The sequence below is a fragment of the Fundulus heteroclitus genome, chromosome 2 (assembly GCF_011125445.2).
Source record: "Fundulus heteroclitus isolate FHET01 chromosome 2, MU-UCD_Fhet_4.1, whole genome shotgun sequence".
Classification (NCBI taxonomy): Eukaryota; Metazoa; Chordata; class Actinopteri; order Cyprinodontiformes; family Fundulidae; genus Fundulus; species Fundulus heteroclitus.
In genome coordinates, this window is record NC_046362.1 from 15,208,045 (window position 1) to 15,227,468 (window position 19,424).

At 38.3% G+C, this 19,424-nt stretch overlaps 1 protein-coding gene across 2 annotated transcripts in view; it reads right to left on the minus strand.

Moving 5' to 3' along the window:
• LOC105928211 (epidermal growth factor receptor kinase substrate 8-like protein 2) overlaps positions 1-19,424 on the minus strand; it is a 42,246-nt gene that overhangs the window by 17,672 nt on the left and 5,150 nt on the right. The window contains exons 2-4 of one of the 2 annotated variants that reach the window (XM_012865362.3): positions 9,944-9,994; positions 9,494-9,540; positions 922-986 (exon numbers count right to left, since the gene is read on the minus strand). In XM_012865362.3, the coding sequence (XP_012720816.2) occupies positions 922-986; positions 9,494-9,540; positions 9,944-9,990 (159 nt within the window). In that variant the 5' untranslated portion in view covers positions 9,991-9,994. Of the gene's footprint in view, positions 1-921; positions 987-1,067; positions 1,119-9,493; positions 9,541-9,943; positions 9,995-19,424 lie in introns of those variants that run through there. The other variant, XM_021318053.2, reaches the window with a different exon arrangement.

The following is a 19,424-nucleotide window of genomic DNA, read 5'->3' on the forward strand; positions in this document are numbered from 1 at the left end:
TAGAAACTTTTGTGTTGCATAACATTGTTATCTTTATTTATTGTCATTTGTATTTACTTTCAACACATTTGTCATTTCAAAATTAAGTTAAATCAACTCTACTTAAAAAAGACTTTGTTTATAGGAGCAGTAGAGACCCAAAAGGAAGACTGAAGCATCCTACACTAAACTAAATACTGATTGTTTACAACATGAAGTCTGAGCAATTTGTAAAAACCCTGAAGTACCATGAAGTTGGCATTTAATTTGGGGCCTCCCATTGGTGCCATCCTAAAGGGCTTTTCTTCTGTTTTTAAAGGGGTGGGGATTGCATTTGATAATTTCTAGTTCAATATCTACAATACCTAGACAGATCAAACTTGGACTATTTCAAAAAATAACAGGAATTCTTTAAAACATAAGAATTATAAAAACCTGATTTTATATTTGAAATCATAAGAAAAGCCTTAAGAGCCTCCTTGATCAAATCTGGAATGAATTATTGTACACTGATTAGAAATGGTTTGATTAGTTTAAGGTTTGCACTTTTTCTGCAAAAAATAATTTATTCTTACTTTATTTTCTAAAAATTCAGGTAAAATCCAGACTCCTTGTGAACCCAAACCGTATTTATTTACAGGCTGGAGACATGATATAGGGGTGTACTATTAAACCACTACTTCAGGCCATTTTAAAAGACTAGAATAAAATTTTACCCTTTAAAGCAAATTATGAAGTTATAAGCAATACATTTTGTGCAGCTCTACAGATATGTACACAGGTTGTCAAATCTATATAAACTTTTTTTTTAAAAAGCCTCTTTTCACTCTCTCTAAAACATCTGCAAAAAACACCAGTCCCTGAGCTACAAATACCTTTTCTATTTCACTGAATCTAAATTCTGAACTGTTGAATCAAATCATAAAGCAACATAGACTTTACCTCAACGTGATACTGCGATGTCTCATGCATGATGAAATTGGAGTTGGAGTACTTTTTCCGCTGTTCTGTAGGCAACAAAAAGTAAAATTATTCTCTGCTGAAGAAAAAATGCCACTCTCCACGAATACAAAGAAAACAGCACTGACCATAAGTCCACATGTTGACGTTTTAGTAGTGAGAACCGACAATGAGAAACAGTAATGCGTGAGCAAAGAGGAACAGCCAGCAAATAAGGAAGTGACAAGACACTGGACTGAAGAGGTGCCCCCCCCCCCTCCCATGTGACCTAACAATTAACAACTCTGCAAATGATTCAGGTTGGTGACACAGTTAGTAAGGCAATTACTTTGGATAGCTTATTTGATTATATTTTTGTGCTAATATATAAAAAAGAAAAGGCCTAACTACACAATAATTAACTTTTTTTGCATAATGAAACAAAAAAGTGCCTTGATCCAGAGAATCACTGCAACGGAACCAAACACTTTAAAGGAGTTAATCTTAAATCTTATATGATAGAAGTGCGTGTATCTTGATTTCCCCTCCTACATTTCATAATATGCCGTCCGAATTGGCAGTAAACATCTAGTGCTGGCCTCATAAGCCCAGATTTATTGCAGGTACAAAGATTAATGACAGCATCGAGCTCACTTCCTCCTCTCTGGCACTTTACCCACTATTTAATAAAGTTTGACCATAAATTTAAGACTAGTGAGTCTGAGTCTTACGCTCTACAATGAGAAATATTCTTCACAAGTAAAAAACATAGAAGAGAGTTTTAGGAGCCTGAGGTCAGACGGTGTAATCTACAAAGAACAGGGCATAAAAGTGAAATCTCAAACTCTGCAGATGTCATTTCAGAGAGTGAATGTGAAATAATAAAGTTTTAACAGTGCAATGTTAAGACCTGAAATGATACCAAGAGTGGCTGCCATGGATCAGGTTTGTGAGGTTGTATGCTAAAAAGTGTAACAATGACCTTTTTGAGAAATGAACACCATAATCATGATGTGTGTTACATTTTGATAGACCAGTGGATGAACACAGTGGGAGAGGGCTAATGATTTGTGGTTATTTTGCTGCAGAGCCGCAATTTATTTGAAATTATATCTTCAATCCAATATCAGACTTCCCAAAAGCCAACGCTCCCTAAATATTGGCAGCATCATGATGTCAGAAAAAAAACAAATTTTTTTTTATTGTTACAATATTTAGCAATAACACCCCGCAACTTTGCCCATAACTCTTTTGGAGCCACAGAACTCTGAGAGCTAGCAGACATTGACATTACCATACAAATGTTTATTTTATTGTGAGAGCATTTGTCTTGCAGCTAAAGCTTGGAGTAATTTGGAGTAACATTGATATTCAGCTGAAGAACAATAAAATTATCCACAAACACACATGAGAATGAATGAGTAAGAAAAGAAAATAATCAATATAGTACAGAACCTGCTTGACGGGCTTTTATAGGAGTTACAAACAAATAAAAGACTATAAAACTTAAAATGTTCAGATTGAGATGTTCTAAGCTTGAAATATTCTATACCCTAAACCTGATTTAAACACCCCCTGCTTTGTTTCCTAACCTTAATGAGAGAGTGAATGACTATATTGAGGGTTGAGGGTTATCCAAGAAAAGGTGGCTTAATAACGGCACACCTTTCATACCTTTATTTCTACAAATAAAAGAAGTCTATGCACACTTTTGCAAGGCAGTTTACATAAAGTAACGATCCAAACCAGGGTGTGCTGTTCTTTTTAACCATTACTGCACAACCCTTTATGGTTGTTTAGTTTGTCTTTTTTTTTTTTGCTTCCTTTCTCCTTTTATGATTGGACTTATTGGATTTTTAAACCAAAAGGGTTTCTTTTAAGAAGCAAAAACATTTTACAACTTCTTCAAAGCCTGACCAAAGCAAGGGGGAAGAATACATCCGTTCATTTTTTTATATTAACATTTATTTATATTCAGATGGAAGCTCTAGATATCAGCGTCGCGTGCGCTGCTTAGCGATGCCATTGTCTTTAAAATGGCAGATGCTATATGAGCGCACCAAAGTGCTTCGACCCATTTAGCAGGTGAATAATATGAGGGTAACAATTGTGCTTCAATGTGGACATATTCCCATAAAACTCCAGCAATAGTTCTCCTATCAGCTCTCTCTCCATCTCCATGTCCCACCTAACAGAGTCAACATTCATAAGTCTCACTGGGTTTTTCTTCATAAAGATACATTTCCTATTGAGGGCTACATGCTGACTGCAACACAAAAGCCTTGTTGTTTGTAGAACACTTAGGAAAATGTGTGTCAAGGCTAAGTGGGTAAATTACAATATTTATCCTTTTTTATCATCATGACAAAGAGCTCATCGTTGAGCTCAAGCAAATCATTGAATACAGATTTAAAAAGGGGGATGACTTTATACCGTCCAAATGATGCGACCCATTGTCTTTCCTGTTCCTTCCATTTCCTTCTTGCTTGGCTCTCCACAGGTGAAACAAAAGCGTCAGGTGTCACTCTGAAAGCTGAGCTCGACTAATGTCTTATTAATGACCGACATTAATTCCAATCAATTCACAGCCCTGTGACCGAGTGCAATAAGAGCCACTTAGCCGGCAGATGGGGCGATCTGCAGAACCCTCCAGAGTCAATGGCCGGTGATAAAACACAGCACCCTGGCACATTATCAAACCCCAACATGACCCAGATCTATCAGATAATCACTGTAAAAGCCACTTAAACACCCTGGAGCTTGATATTTCACCTTTATTTACAGAAATTGGCATTCATTCCTGTGTGGTAAATGCTTATTCGGTCTGATTGTCAAAGACGCCGTCGCTTTAAAAAAGAGATTAAAGAGGAAATTAAAGGCAATTAACTAAAAAGCTAAACTATATGGTTATCAGATATTTGGAAGAAGATTATAGCGGGATTTCATTTTGACCTGCAGGGAACCACTAACAAATGATGCTCTGGTTTACAACTGTAACATTTGTCCATTTTTGGGCAATGCTGACAGGATGGTGTGCTCGGTACACTGTAACACTGACAGCAGCACAACCAGATACCTTAACAGCTGTTGTGGTGTGCAACTTTTGTTCTCATTCTTTAAACACTGAAATCGGGGACAGTTCCCTTCTTATCCGCTCTTGCCAGATAATGGGGACTGTCCCTGGAAACTGAGGACGTCTGGTCACCCTATCCTAGCGTTGCTAAAACTGCAGTCTCTGTGTGTATCCCCTGGAGATTGCATGCATTTACTTTAACTCTAAAATGTTCATGTTCATTCTGGCTTTTCAAATCCAGCATGTTATATGTCTGAGAGATTCCAAGCTCAAAACGACAAAACACAGCAACCTGGGTGGTTAGAAGCTATTGCTTGGTGTGAGTGGAGTACTTGGTCACCTGAATCATGATGGGATTGCTGATGTAATCTCTTTGGAAAGTGTTGGCGGACCGAGCTGTAAACACTGGGGATTGGGAAACGCAATCCTCCCCCTCTGCTTAGTGATGGCTTTTCTATTTTGACCAAGTTAGCTTTTTTCACCCCTCTTTCAAACTATCTGTTCTCCCTGTACAAGATCTGGACATCATTGTTGTCAAAAGAGTGTCCTTTGTTTTTGAGGTGCAAGTGGACTGCTAAATCTTGCCATGAGTTGCAGGCCCTCCTGTGCTGTGCTGGGCGTTTATGTAGCTATTGTTTAGTGTCTCCAATGTAGGAGTCTGAGCGGTCCTAGCTGCATTGGACCGCATACACAACGCGCTCAGCTGTGGTTTGGGTGTTCTGTTTTTGGGATGAACAGGTTTTTGTGCTATTAGGTTAAAAATTTACTAGTATGTTGTGTTTGGAGAAAATTCTCCTGAGTTTCTCAGAAACCCCTGACACATATTGAATGACAATGTTCTTGCGTCTCTCTGTTCTCTCTTTTCGGAAAGAACTGAACGAAATTCCGGTTGCCTCCAATTTAAGCCTGTTTACTTTTGTGTTTAGGCAGATTGTTTATGTATAAGCAAAAGAGCAGAGGGCCGAGTATAGAGCCTTGTGGTATTCCAAAATTATTATTTTTTATTTCAGATTTAACATTGTTTATTTTAACACATTGCTGTCTAGAGTCAAGATAGAATCTGAACCAGTCTACTGCTTGTTGTGAAAAATTGTTTCAGTTTCATTAGAAGTATTTTGTGATTTACAGCCTCAAAGGCCTTTTAAAATCTAAGAGCACTTCTGTAAAATGGCACAAGGCCATTTCTGTTGAGTATTTTGGTCGAAATCCAATTTTTTTAGGATTTAGAAGGTGTTTACTGTCCAAATAGCTCATCAATTGCTTTGCCACTAGCTTTTCAATTACTTTTGAAATTACTGGTATGATTGCAATTGGTCTATAATTACCTACAGAATCACGTGCTCCAGATTTAAAAATTGGTGTCACAACAGCTATTTTAAATTTTTGAGGAAATATACAGTTTTTTAAGGATAGATTTACTATATGTGTTATTGGTGCTATCAATGTTGTTTATACATTTTGATTAAAAACATATCTAAGACGAATATATATTTAGCTTTTAAATTGTTAAGCTGATTAATTATTTTGTCAATCTTGTCTTGATTCACTTGTGTAAAATAAAAGGATGAGGAAGGACCTGTCACCTCCCCTCACGACAAAGAGCAAGGGTCAACTGAATTAACAAATAAGGAGTTAAATTTATTTGCAATTTTCATATCATCAGTACTAATATTCCCATTTATGTTTAGTTTAGATATAGATTTACTTTGATTGGAATCCCTGTTGGTTAACCTATGGATATGCTTCCCAACAAGTGAGCTATTGCCCCGAGATTCAGCAAACAGATGCATAAAATAAGATGACTTTGCTTTTCTCAGATTACTTTATTCCTTAATGCTTTAAAGGCAAGCATGTCTGTCTGTAATTTTAGAATGAGATTATAGCTGGATTTCATTTTGACCTGCAGGGAACCACAAACAAAAGATGCCTTCCTGCTTGGCTCTCCACAGGTGAAACACTTTTAAATATTTTATTTATTTATTTTTTTCTTTTCCATTTTTATTACTCGGTAACAACACCCACACCAGAATGTGGTAGTCATGACGCCTGGTAGCACTTATGATGGTGCATTCACAGACTAGGAAAATATCAAGATTTTTTTTTCTTATACAATTTTCATAATATCTGATTCTGATCTGTAGATCAAGCTGAAAACAGCTACCAGTCGATTTTCTTGATTCTCTTTCTTCGTTCCATCAACATACAAAGAAATGTCTACTAAATGCAAATACAGGATTTCGAAGAGTCTTGCCTTTTGGTCAGAGACTCCAGAAAAGAGACAGGGTCCTCAACTATAAAGCAAAACAGCAGACAAGCTTCTGAAATCGTCTCAGTGGTTTGGATCAAGCCGAGCAATGACCATTCTGATGTTCTCTCTTTCTGTTTCAGCCCCCAGAAGCTGATAACAGATCAGGCTGGAGAACCTGATCTGCATTTGCATCACTTGTCTACTTCAGTGTTTGAGTTATGGGGGAAGTTTGCATATGTGAGATTATTCTGCTACATGTTTATTCAACACTTTATCCAGCTCTGCTGCAGAGAGCCCACAATATCATCTGCTCTCTTTTCTTCAAGCAGAGAGAGGACAGGCGGTCCTGCGGTGAGACAGCAGCGGTGACCATCTGTCACTCAGTACGAGTCGAGGCAGAGAAAAACAACTCTTCACACGTCCGGCGAGGTGTGTCACAGAGATCATCCGTGGGGTTCTCGCCCCGTGTGGATATTTGGAATATAAATAACTCAGCCATGTTTCAGGGGCATTCTGAAACCATCTGAAAACGCTTAGCAACCCTTCAAGCACAATCACCCGCCATTGTAGGTGATTCTAAATTTAGAACAATGCAACCACAAACGAGCATTGTCCCGTTGCACCTTTGTGTTGGTTTCTATTTGAGACGATGGATTGGCAGGTTGGAAAATTCTTCTCTGTGTAGAAGGAGGTGCCGGCACGGACCGGTGAGCTCATCTCTGGGGCAAAGAAGGGAGAGTCAATAAGCAAAAAGAGAGGCAGAGCCTTGCCTTTTCCTTTCCACTTCTCAATGTGTCTTTTATTCACCTGCATTACATGGGTATCCCCACCCTGTTCCAGCCACATATTAAAAACAGACACACCCTGCACTTTAGCTCTCTCTCTCTCCCTCTCTCTCTCTCTCTCTTAGACATACACATTCATTCAGTGAGAAAAAAGCTCACCTTATGTAAGCAGCGCCAGCAGACTTTATGCAAGAAAGTCTCACTAAAACTCTTAAAGTAGAGCACACCGCTTCATTTCTGAAGTTCTTATACTGGCTCCCTTTATCTCACGTAAACGGTTTAAAATCCTTCTATTATTTTATAAATCACTGACTGGCTTAGCAGAAAAAAATACGTTAAAGACGTGTTGTCATATGCACCTTTCAGAACCACTCAGGTCTTCTGGTCCAAGTCTACTCCACATCCCCAGAACCGAATGTGGAGAACCAGCATTCAGTTTATGCGCGGCACTAATCTGGAAGAAACTTCCAGAAAACTTCCAAAAAAATGCTGAAACTCTGAGCTCTTTTAAATCAAGGTTAAAAACCCATTCATTTAGAGTTGCATTTAACAGGAACATATTTAGTATCGGTCTGTAGTCCAACTTTTCTATATTATGCCAATGCAACATACTTGTTTATGTTTTTTCCTTTCCTATGTTTCCATCATATAAAAACACTTTGAATCGTCCTGTTGCTGAAATGTACTACACAAATAAACCGGCCTTGCCCTGAGAGTATTTTTCTAGCAGCGTGATTATAAATGCATCGCCTAAACACTCACACCCATGTATTTAAAGCAAGCACTCACAACATGAGAAGGTGACTAAGTGCAGACACACAGACGCTAATGGCTCCCAGAAATAATCCTAGCGAGGACCACACTGGAGGGTGAAAAGTCCTATTCCCTTCAAGAATCATCTCTTTCTCCCATTAGACTCATTTTCTAACTTGGTGTCATCACACTGAACAACAAACAAGATCTTTCAGCACAATGCTGGGACATTTCTTTTTATTAGTGATGCACATGTGGAGGGAGGGACTGTGAAAGTCCAGTAAGGCCGCACGACTGCAGCTAAACGTCACACAGGGAGCGCTTTGGGTTGTCAGAGGGAGTCATTTGCATGGCAAGTGCAATACTGTTGTGATTGCTATCTATAACAGAGCTGATCCACAAAAACAAAAGACTGGAGCATGACGATTCAAAGGTGTGAATAAAATTACACAAATAGGACATTTATTTGGCAGCAGGCAATGATTTTGAAACTTAACAGAATCAAGTCCACCTAATCTTTCAGAGTTGATTTGAATTGTTACCGCAGCTGGGTGTGATTTATTTTAATGTTGGTTAGCCTTAGTAAGTCATCTTTCACAAGCATTAGTTGGATTTCTTTAGAGTCACTCCCCATAGGCTTTAATCACAACACCCGCAGCATTTTAGTGAGAGAAATTAGTTATGTATGGACGCCTTTTTATGTCACTCCCATCAGCCTTGCCGAAGTAACATCAACAACTTAAAATGAACAAGACAAAAAGGGGAAATTCTTCCTCCACTTTTATAGATACAGTGCTTTCCAAAATTGCTTATAGCTCTTGAATTTGGCTTGGTTGGACTGGATTTTATTTTGGGATGTCAGAATAAAGTTGGACACAATGCACTTTTTGAGATCTTTACATATTTAAACTTTTGGAAACTGTGTACCCTTTTCCCTACTACTTCACAGTTATGCACTACTTGGTATTGATCCGTCACATGAAAGCATAATTAATTACAGTAAAGCGGGTGGGGGCGATGTGCCAAAACGTGAAAAGCCTCAAGGGGTTGGAACACTTTTGCAAAAGCCTAATAAATTTTCTAGTCAGTAATAAGTCTGTCTGAAGCAGAATAACTGAGTTAATTAAATTATGTAAAATAAACACAAAATAAGTAATAAAAAATACAAAATTAAATGTAGGACTTACTTAAAATGAAACTCTGGTGGTAATCACAATTAACAACACCTTAGTTGCTACTGAGTCCAAAAAAGGTTAAAAATAAATAAAACAACTGGACTTCTATTCTGAAGCATCAGAATTGAAATCCAGTTGTATTATTTTTTAACCTTTTTTTGGACTGATTATGACCAGGAAAGACTGAGAATCTTCACCAACAATAACAACTGAGGTTTGGATCATGTTTTATCCTTAAAGACATTGTTAAATCACACCTAAAATATGCTAAGTTTACAATTTATAAACCATTTTAAGACTATAAGCTGGATATTTATTTAAGCATAGAGATATGAAGGACGTTACACCTTAAAAAAGTTGTTTTGTTTCTATAAAACCTATTCTCTTAGAGGTAAGCGTGTACACCCCCCCTAAATTATACAGTGTTAGCAGTCAACAACCTGTTGTGACTCAACATCCTGAAGTAAATACAGGCTCAGGGTGTGCGAAGGCACATTCTTGAAAAAAAGCCAAGAGTAAAGAAACACCTGTATGAACTTACCATAGAGGGCCTTGGCGCTGAGCTTGCTGTCCGATCTGGCCACTCCACTGCAATGACAAGAGGAGATGGAGTTACGCTTGAAGCCCTTCATCTTCTTTCCCCTGAACCCCTAAATATCTGAGTCAGGGAGCTTCAAACGCTGCCACCTCTGATAAACACAATTCTCTGCTCATGTATAGGACCAGCGAGCATTCGAACCGAAGCATATGGACCAGGGAGTGAAAGAGAGCAAAAGAGAGAGTGGAAACAGGATAGAGGGAGGAGGAACAGAGGGGGAGCCCAGGCAGAGCAAACAACTGCGAACAGAGCGGCTCTGTGCCCAAAGTCCCTGACCCACGCCACCTTCCACAAACTGGGTTAGTGATTCTCTGCAACCGGTGCAATGCAACCCAGCCTGCACGCAGAAAGGTAAATACCCGGCAGGAATGTGTCGAGTGTGTGAAAACTCACTTGGCTTGCCTCGACAGAGGTCCTGGGCCACTCATGACTTCAGGCATCTACCTGGGTAAAGAAACAGAGGAGAGCACAATCAGATTAAAGCCAGCGGTAACAATGAGAGATGGAAACATCTGGAAGAGAAGGAGGGGGTATATGTACCACAGCAGAAGCTGCCTAAAAACGTGTTCATGAGCTGTTTTTGTTTTTTTGTAATTTAACCTACAGAAAAACAGCTGTACAGTCTCACTGAACAACCATCATGCTTTTAGAAATTCATCACATAATTCAGAAACGGGGTCAAACATCTTCTAATAGTAAAAACGCAAGCAGAACCTATTACCCTGCATACCAATTTTCTATTATCTGATTTCAACATTAACGGCATGACAAAGACATGAGTCAGTGACACCAATTTAAAAAGAAATTTGCTGAACATAATAGTTACAGGAAGATCTTTCCAATCTCTTCAACCGTGAGCAAACTTTAATAATGGCTAAATTTGGTTTTCCACTCTAACCGCCTCTTTTAGCTAGTTAGTTCATTTCGAGCATGATTGGACAATAAAACAGAAGAACCTGAAAAAATAAAGTACATGTATAATCAAAAGATATGTCACACTGTTCACAGCACAGCAGCCTAATGTTATGTTGAAAAAGGAGCAGGAAGAAGTCCAAACTTTTTAAATCCTTCCCCAGCACCTCAAAATCAAAACAGCCCTCGCTTCAACGTATTGATGGATTCACCGGCTGCCATTAAGCTTTATACTTGTGTTTAAACATTAGTGATATATTATTTTTCACATATACATAGAATTAAATACTTACACAGCAAAATAAAACATTGCACACATAATTACTGCACAACAGCTATAAACACCACCTATGAATAAGTCAGGCCCTACTCAGCTAAATACCATTTTAGTGACATATCTTTAAATGATGTTTTTTTTTCAAACCTGATGATGTTTTGATAATTTAGTATTTCTTCACTGACACTTTTCTGCAGTTTCAGTCCACAAATAGAAACACAGAATGTTTTAATGTTGTTCTGATCCTGAGAATCTTAAGATTACATTTTCTGAAAACATCTTCTGTATATTTACAGGATATAGGTTGTTTCCTATTTTGCGCACAACTTGTGCAGTTTTGCATTTGACCAGATCAACAAACGATGATAGCCAGCAGTATTAATTTGCTATTGCTCTTTTCTGTCGTTTCCACTGTGATTCTAGTGTAGTTTTATGTTAATTGCCCTAAACTTCTACACCAGGCGTGTCTAAACTCTTCACCACTTGGGCCAAAATAGTCAAATCTAAACAGTACTGAAGGTCCAAAAAATGAATAATAATAATCATAGGAAATAACCAAAAGGTTGTGTTGTGAATTTTTTGGGGATTTTCAGTAGGAAAAGCATGTGTAAGCCATTATAGATCTGAAGTTTAAAAACAGTTTAAAAACACAAGAACAGGGATTGGTTCAGAATTTCTTTGAAAACACTATTTTTACTGAAATTTGATAAATTAATTCAAAGTGGATTTTAACACACCAAAGTCTGCATTTGAGTAAAAGTCATTGGATAGATATGGCCCGATTTATAGGAAAAAGAGAATGTAAAATATGTGGCTATTAAAAGATGAATGCTTTATGTTGTATCTAATATTTTCAATTTTAAGACTCTTAATTGTCTGTAATAATTTTGCTGTAATTAAAAAGTTTCCACCTGCATCAACCATATGTGATGGTGGGCCAAATCTTTCTTGAAATGCTGTTTGGGGGGGACGCACAAAACCTACTCAGAGGCTACAATTGGCCCCCAGGATGCAATTTGGACCCACCTGTTCTACACAGCACTCCAGACAAGGTAAGAATAAAGTAGATGGAGTGATTTGTGATCTAAAATGTACCTTCCTTTACCTAAACTGGAATACCTCTGGATAATTTGGATTGTATGTTACCTATTGTCACACCTAGAAATGTATATTCATAAACTCTTTCAGTTGCTACATCGTTGAATTTTATATTTACTTCCATATTTTAATACATTTTCCAAATGAAAATATCCATCCATCCATCTTCCAAACCGCTTAATCCCTCATGGGGTCGCAGGGGGTGCTGGTGCCTATCTCCAGCGTTCACTGGGCGAGAGGTGGGGTTCACCTGGACAGGTCGCCAGTCTGTCGCAGGGCAACACAGAGAGACAAACAGGACAAACAACCATTCACGCACACACTTACACCTAAGGACAATTTAGAGCGACCAATTAACCTAACAGTCATGTTTTTGGACTGTGGGAGGAAGCTGGAGTACCCAGAGAGAACCCACACATGCAAACTCCATGCATTAAGATCCAGGGGTGTACTTGAACCCAGGACCTTCTTGGTGCAAGGCAACAGCGCTACCCACTGCGCCACTGTACAGCCCAAATGAAAATAATGCAGTTTTATTAACATGAAGTGATATTTCATTAATTTATCAAATCATGTCACTAATTCATGCATTTCTTGGTTAATCATCTTCAACAGATTTTCTAAATCCTTCACTGAGCACAAATGTCTGTCATCTGCAGATAAACATCTTATTTTGTTTCATTGAAGGAATCATACTAGTAAACAGCTCAACTGTTTTGCTTTCTCCTTTTTCACATACCTATATGCTTCAAATCAAATCAATATCAATATCAAACAGATAAATCTTGAGTGAATACAAAATGCAGTTTTCACATTATGATTTCATCTAGTAATAGACAGAGGCTTTCCAAATCAACATAGCTCTATGCGATAAATGAGCTAATTGCTGCCCGGTATATAGAATGAAATAATTGACTGTGTTTGATAACGTAAAGCAGACTAACAGGTCTCAAAAATCAACTCATAATGCGCTGAACGAGGGAAATTCAAGGGAAAATAAAGTCAGTTACATCCATCAGCCTGGAAACGGTTACAAATCCAGTTCTAAGGCTTCGGGGCATTACTGAATCACAGAGAGAAGCAAAATTCCTCCACAGTGACGTAAGAAAACTTGCTAACTATATGCAAAATTTCTACTGTAGGAAAACAAAATCTCATGTGAAATAGGTCTTATTAGCAGAGCACTTCCTATTTGTTGAACATTTTTTCAACCACAAACTTCAATGTGTTTTACTGGGAAAGACGAACACAATGTAGTGCAGAAAGGAAACTGATAATCATGAACATAATTTTTCAATCATGTCCCAGATTCTCAATTGGATTTAGGGCTGGACTTGGATCCGGCCATTAAAACAAATGAATATGCTTTGGTCTAAACCATTCCACTGTAGCTCTGGCTGTATGCTTGGAGCCGGTGTCTTGCTGGAAGGTGAGTATAAAGACCTTTGTAATGTCTAAATAGTTTTCTTTCAGTATTTCGATGTATTTTGCTCCATCCATCTTCCCTTTAACCCATACCATGGTGTCTGTCCACACTAAGGAAAATCATCCCCACAGCACTATGCAGCCACTACCACATGTTAAACGGCATAATGTGGTGGTGCCGGTGGTAATTGTTTCCCAGCATTACCTCTGACTTGTCTGATGTGGTCTTTAGTCATCATCATGCTTTTCATTCACTAATGTCCTCTAAAACACCTCTAAGCCCTTATGAGACAGGCCACTTCTAAAGGGAGCTAAGAAAGGGAGAAATTGATTAAAGCCAAGAATCACATTATTTCTACTTCACAATAATGATTTACTTTTGATTTACAAAATAGCTACAGTAGATTTAACTCATGAAAATGTGAAAAAGATTAATACTTTTGCATGCCACTGTCCTTTCACATGTCTCCAACATAAGAGATGTTAAAGAGCTCAAGGGGATGTGTCATTTGAGTGCCTTGCAAACATTTTCACACCCTTGGCTTTTTGCCTATTTTGTTAGATCCCAACCTTTAGTTCGGATGCTTTTGAATCTTATTTTATGTGCTGGATAAATTTTTTTTTTTAAAAAACGAAAATTGATATCAAGCTAAAGCGGAAGTTCAATTGAAGAAACTCATCGCCTGCCTCCATCCAATCAGAGGCCGATCCGCCTCTGATGTGAGCCAATCAGCTACGATCCGCACCTCCATGAAGCCCAATCAGCATCCCGTGCTCATCTTAAAAACAACTTCAAATCCACGTCTCAGCCTGCTAACCAGCAAGTGCAAACAGCATCGTATGATGTCGGATTACGAATCAGATGTCCGATTCAACCCACCCCCAACCCCTTCTCCACCATCATAGCTGAGTTCATCTAGCTTCCAAGACGTTTCTCCATCCTCAACCCATCAGAGTGTTTCTCCCTTCAGTCTTCAGCACTCCCTATCCCCTGTTATTGGTCCGGCAGAAGACCACCATGTTGGGCCTGGTTCTGCCAGAGGTTTCTTCCCAAAGGGGAGTTTTTCCTCTCCACAGTCGCTTCAAGCTTGCTCATCATGGACAGTTCATGCAAACCTGTGTTTATCAAGTTGGACATCTATCTTAAACAGATCACCATATGGACTGAACAAACTTCTTCTATCTCCACTCCACCACCAGTTTCAGACCTGGGGGGGGAACATCCCTGTTCTCATACATCTACTTATGCATATTAAAGTATAATTCAGCATTATTGTTCCTGCTGAGGTCTGAGTGCCAAAGACTTAAATTATTGTGTCAATAAAATCCTTCTAATTGCCATTTCTTTCTCTGTGAGTTTTTTTTCAGATTGAAATATGCGTCTGTATCTATTCCCTTTGCTATGATTCTGATGCAACCAGTTACCTTCAAACGTCACATAAACAGTAGATTGAAGTCCACCTGAGTGCAATCTAAACATGTGTCTGAACTCAAGAGCTGCAAGGATCAAAGGATCCGGTTTAAGTGGGCCGGTTCTTTTGAAAGTACACCTCTTTTCTGTAAATATAGTTATATATTCTATATATTTATTTGTTCTATATAGTTTGCAGTTTGTGCAGCTCTTTGTATCAGCTGTGGTTGTTTTAAAGAGCTTTATATTTAAAGTTGGTATGGTACGTATGGTGCGTATTCAACGTTGTCAACAAGTCCTGTAAATTGATCAAAATACAGGTTATGAGGCAACAACACTTGAAAAAAATGCCAAGAGGGGAATAAATACTGTTGCAAGACACTGTAGGTCAGATCTGACTTTGAGGTGTACAGCCTGTTCCGAGCAAGGTGTGGTGTCCAGCAATGCTTGTAGTCGTGTGTGTGTGTGTGTGTGTGTGTGTGTGAGTGTGTGTGTGTGGGGGGGGGGGGGGTTGTTGGGGAACAGTAGGCTGATATGTAGTGCGTAATTAGATACAGCCGTCCGATAAGCATGCGTGCATAACTAAAGCACATTCATTTAGATGGATTTTTCACACCCAGACACTATTTGTTTAGCATCATTAGGGTGACTTTCAAGTTGACAAAGCAATGTGTAACAGAGCCCTGCTTCTAAAACTGGGAGGAGCAGGAAAGGACAAAGCAAAACCTTCTCACGCCCTTCCGCCTCAGGCCTCAGGCTTAGCTGTGAATGCCTGAACAGACGGGTTACGCAATAAACATCAAGTCCACAGGCATCTAAGCGAACAGAACAATATTCCCTACTACCTTTAACCAAATGAAGCCAATAGTAGTCAATGAAGCAAAAGTGGGTTCTAGAGGGGCAAATAATGCTTTTTATACATCTTGGAAGCCTAATAAATGTTTTAGCTGTTAATGAGAAAAGTCAGCCAACAGTTGACAGCGAATGTGACTTTTAAACATTACAGAGCCCCATTCTGCTGCACGGTACCAGCTATGTTTGTATTATTAACAGGCAACAACAGGTTCAAATCCTGTGTCACCAGCAGACTTTGAAAGATTTCTGGCAGCATCAGCTTTTGGAAACTGGCCTTGTGTTTGGCTCTGTGCCGTTTATCAACCACACTGCGTGGCAAGTCTTGCATTTACTATACTGAGCAGTTCATAATGTACTTTTTTGCACCACAGCAGGTTGAAGGTACAGTAATATTCAATAAATTTTAATATCATAACTATGGTAATCACATTATATACTGTACATTAATTACTCGCAGACTGATGTTTTAAAGCCCTTATTTCTGTTAATAATGATGGTGTTTTGCTTACAAATAATGAAAAAGAAGCATATAAGATTAAAATATTACATCAAACAATATAAAAATACATTTTAGTACAGAAATGTGATGTTAATGCAAAGTATGTTTAATACTTGCTTAAAGGTTGTTACTTTCAAAAGGTACTTTAATCAAATTGGCCTCATTGGAACCCACAATGTTGTTAGATCCCTTCTTATAAAAAAAAAACTCACCTGGATGCCTAGGTTTTATTAATCTTAGACCAATTTCTATTTTGTCTTTTGTTTGCAAGGTTTTTGAAAAAAAAAATTTTTTTTGTTCAACTTCAACCTTCAAAAAGCAATGGCATCTTTAAAAAACTGTCAGTCTGGCTTGGGGTCAAGATGTAGAACAGAGTCTGCTTTTTTATTAGTACATAATGTTATAGCTACGCCTGTTGATCAGAAGCCCTCTGTGGTTCTTGTTTTGTTGGACCTCACAGCAGCCTTTGACACAGTGGATCGCTCTGTTCTCTCGTCCCGATTGAACCACTGTGTCGTTATCAGTGGCACGGCGCTGAAGTGGTTCACCTCTAATCTGGAAGATAAACCTACCCCTGTCATGATTAATAGTTTTACCTCTTCTAGTGCTCCACTTCCCTGTTCAGTTCAGAATTTAAACTTTTACCATTTGTTTTAAGTCTCTAAATGCCCTCAGAGCTCCTTATTTAACTAAACTTTTCAGTGTATGTGTCCATGGCAGGCCCCTGAGCTCATCCAGTCAGCTTTTACTGCATTTTCCAAGGATAAGGTGTTAACGCTGGGGTGACCGGGCCTTTTTTAGTGGTGGTACCCACACTCTGGTACCAGCTTCCTTTGGACCTTCATGCCATCACCAAGCCAGGCCTTTTTAAAAAACACATTTGTTCAAAAAGGCTTTAATTGTTGTTTTTTTTAGCACACTCTTTTAACTGACTTGTTTTCTGTGATCTTTTTAAGTGTTATCATTTTATTGTTATGCGCTTTGGTCTCCCTATTATAATGTTTTAAAGCTCTTTATAAATTAATCAATCACATCAAGAATAAGTTATCATAGATCCAAGAAAGGGGCTCAAGCATTTACATTACTAAAAAGAAAGAAGTGAGGTTTCCTAACTTTTTGAGTTGAACGTTTTCCGTTTTGCTGGTTTGAAAAGGTTTTTTTGTCTGTTCCCGGCAACAAAAACAAAATTCCTTGCTGTACTGACCAAAGTTTACGGAATGGGTGTGCCCAAGTCTTTTTTTGAGAAAAAGTCACTAGATTTTTGGCCCCACCCAGTACGATAATAAAATGAAAGTGGAAAAAAAGGCTAATAAAACAAAAATCCTTCCTGTATTTAGCAAAGTTTAATGAATGGGCGTGCCTGTGTTTTTTTTTTTTTTTTTTTTTGTAGACAAAGACGGTGGGACTTTTGACCCTAACTTCAATCATATTAAAATGAAAAAAGTCTTATAAAACAGAAATATATGTACATAACATCTTCCGTTTAACACGATACATATTTGTCATTGAAAATCTAATCCTTCAAAAATGCAAAAGGTATCCATCTACATCAACTCCATTTGCTGGAGGGCCAAATTGGCACCATATTTGAACTGCCACGCTGAAGTATCCCTAGGGCCACAAATGGCCCCCTGAACACAAATTGGTCATCCAGACTGTGGGTGTTGGAAGAACAAAATACTCAGTTTGACAGTTAGACATGTGTTCACAGCAGTATTCTTAGTGGAGATCATGACTTAAAACTACCATGACAAAGAGTATTTACATTACGTGAGTGAAATCTGCGGCGGACTGCTCTTCCTGATCTTATCTCTCAGGTCATCGCCTCTCCATGCTATTGTCTGTGGTTCTGGCTTGCTGCCAGCACACAGGAGGTGCTTGAGGCCAGAAAAGGACAGGCTGGGCTTCATGTGTCGTCAACCTCACAGCGCAAGGCCATCTGTGCACCTGCACTTAGCCCGCTGTTAGGCTGCTTTCCACGGAGCAATGATATCTTTATCTTAATAGGTACACTGACTTTGGCACCTCTGGTAACAATGGCTACTAAAGCCTAAAAATGTATGTTTTTTTAATCTTATGGAGACTTGGGGACCCACGGATGGCACTCTTTGCTGTAGTTTTCCCCAGAGTGTGCCTATTGCTTACCTTCCCAATGATCTTCCTCATTTTGTGTGCTGATAATATAAAGTTGGTTCTAGTCCAGCTTTGTTCACCACAGTTCCAGCTGTTTTAAGCTGTAGATATGGGCATATTAAGCTGATTATCTATTTTCTTGTAACCCTTTCCCGATTCATAAACATCACTACCTATATGCCTTATTAAATGGCATTGTTCTCTTGTTTTTCCCATTTAAAGATTGGCTTAGAGAAATGGGCCTATGTGTCATTTATTTAGTCCATGTGGAAACAGGGAGACATGGATTACCGAAGTTTACAGAAAATCTGATCAACTGAAACAGTAAAGTATACAACTGAATTTTTCTTGTTATATTTATTTCATAAATTATGTGAACAGTACTGGTAATAGTCACAATTTCTAACTGTAAATAGTAGACAGAAAAATATGTCCAAATTCAACAAGTGGTGGCATTTAACATTTTAACTACACCGTTGGCCCTTATAAGTGTTACTTTTAGTATTTTTTTTTTTTACTTTATGTTGAAATTTGCTATAGCTATTCCTTATGTGATTATACTTAACCTTGCACATGCTTACAAAAAACAACAGACCAACAGCTAATACCCTCAGATTCAATCCTGCTGATTTTACCACGGTTCCTAAACATTTTACAAGTAAAAGTCTAAAATGATTTCCCCTTTTCTCAACTTTCCAGTGATCTTAGTTTTTTTACCTTCATTTTAAGATGCATAAATACTGATTTTAACTATGAATGTATTGGTAATGAAGCTCAGACAAAAAGAAGTGTCATAAATTGTTTACGCGTCTTCTTCCATGGTGGCAACAGGTGTGGAGGGCACCGGGCATACAAAATCATCCCAAAAACATAAACTGAAGAAGATACCTGATTATCTAGATAACTTATAAAACCACTTTACAATATCCTTATTTCTACTGTTTATCTACTTGTGGTGACATCAATTGGTTGAACTTGCCCTGTTACGTAATACGGTTATATACATGCTATAACCTCAGTTTTTCATAATGAAAAATTATCTTGGGTGTGCAAATTAGCTCAGCTCAAGGTATGATATTAGGCACCTGTTAGTGCTTTTTAAAGATAACTACAGGCTTAATAACCAGTCCTAAAACAGTTATCTGTACATAGCCTTTGGTATGGGGGGGGTTAACATAAAGCCAAGTGTCAGACTAATTAGCACGTTTAATTCCGATAAAAGGAATGCATCTGAAGCCTTTTTGTAACTAATAATTAACTTTAG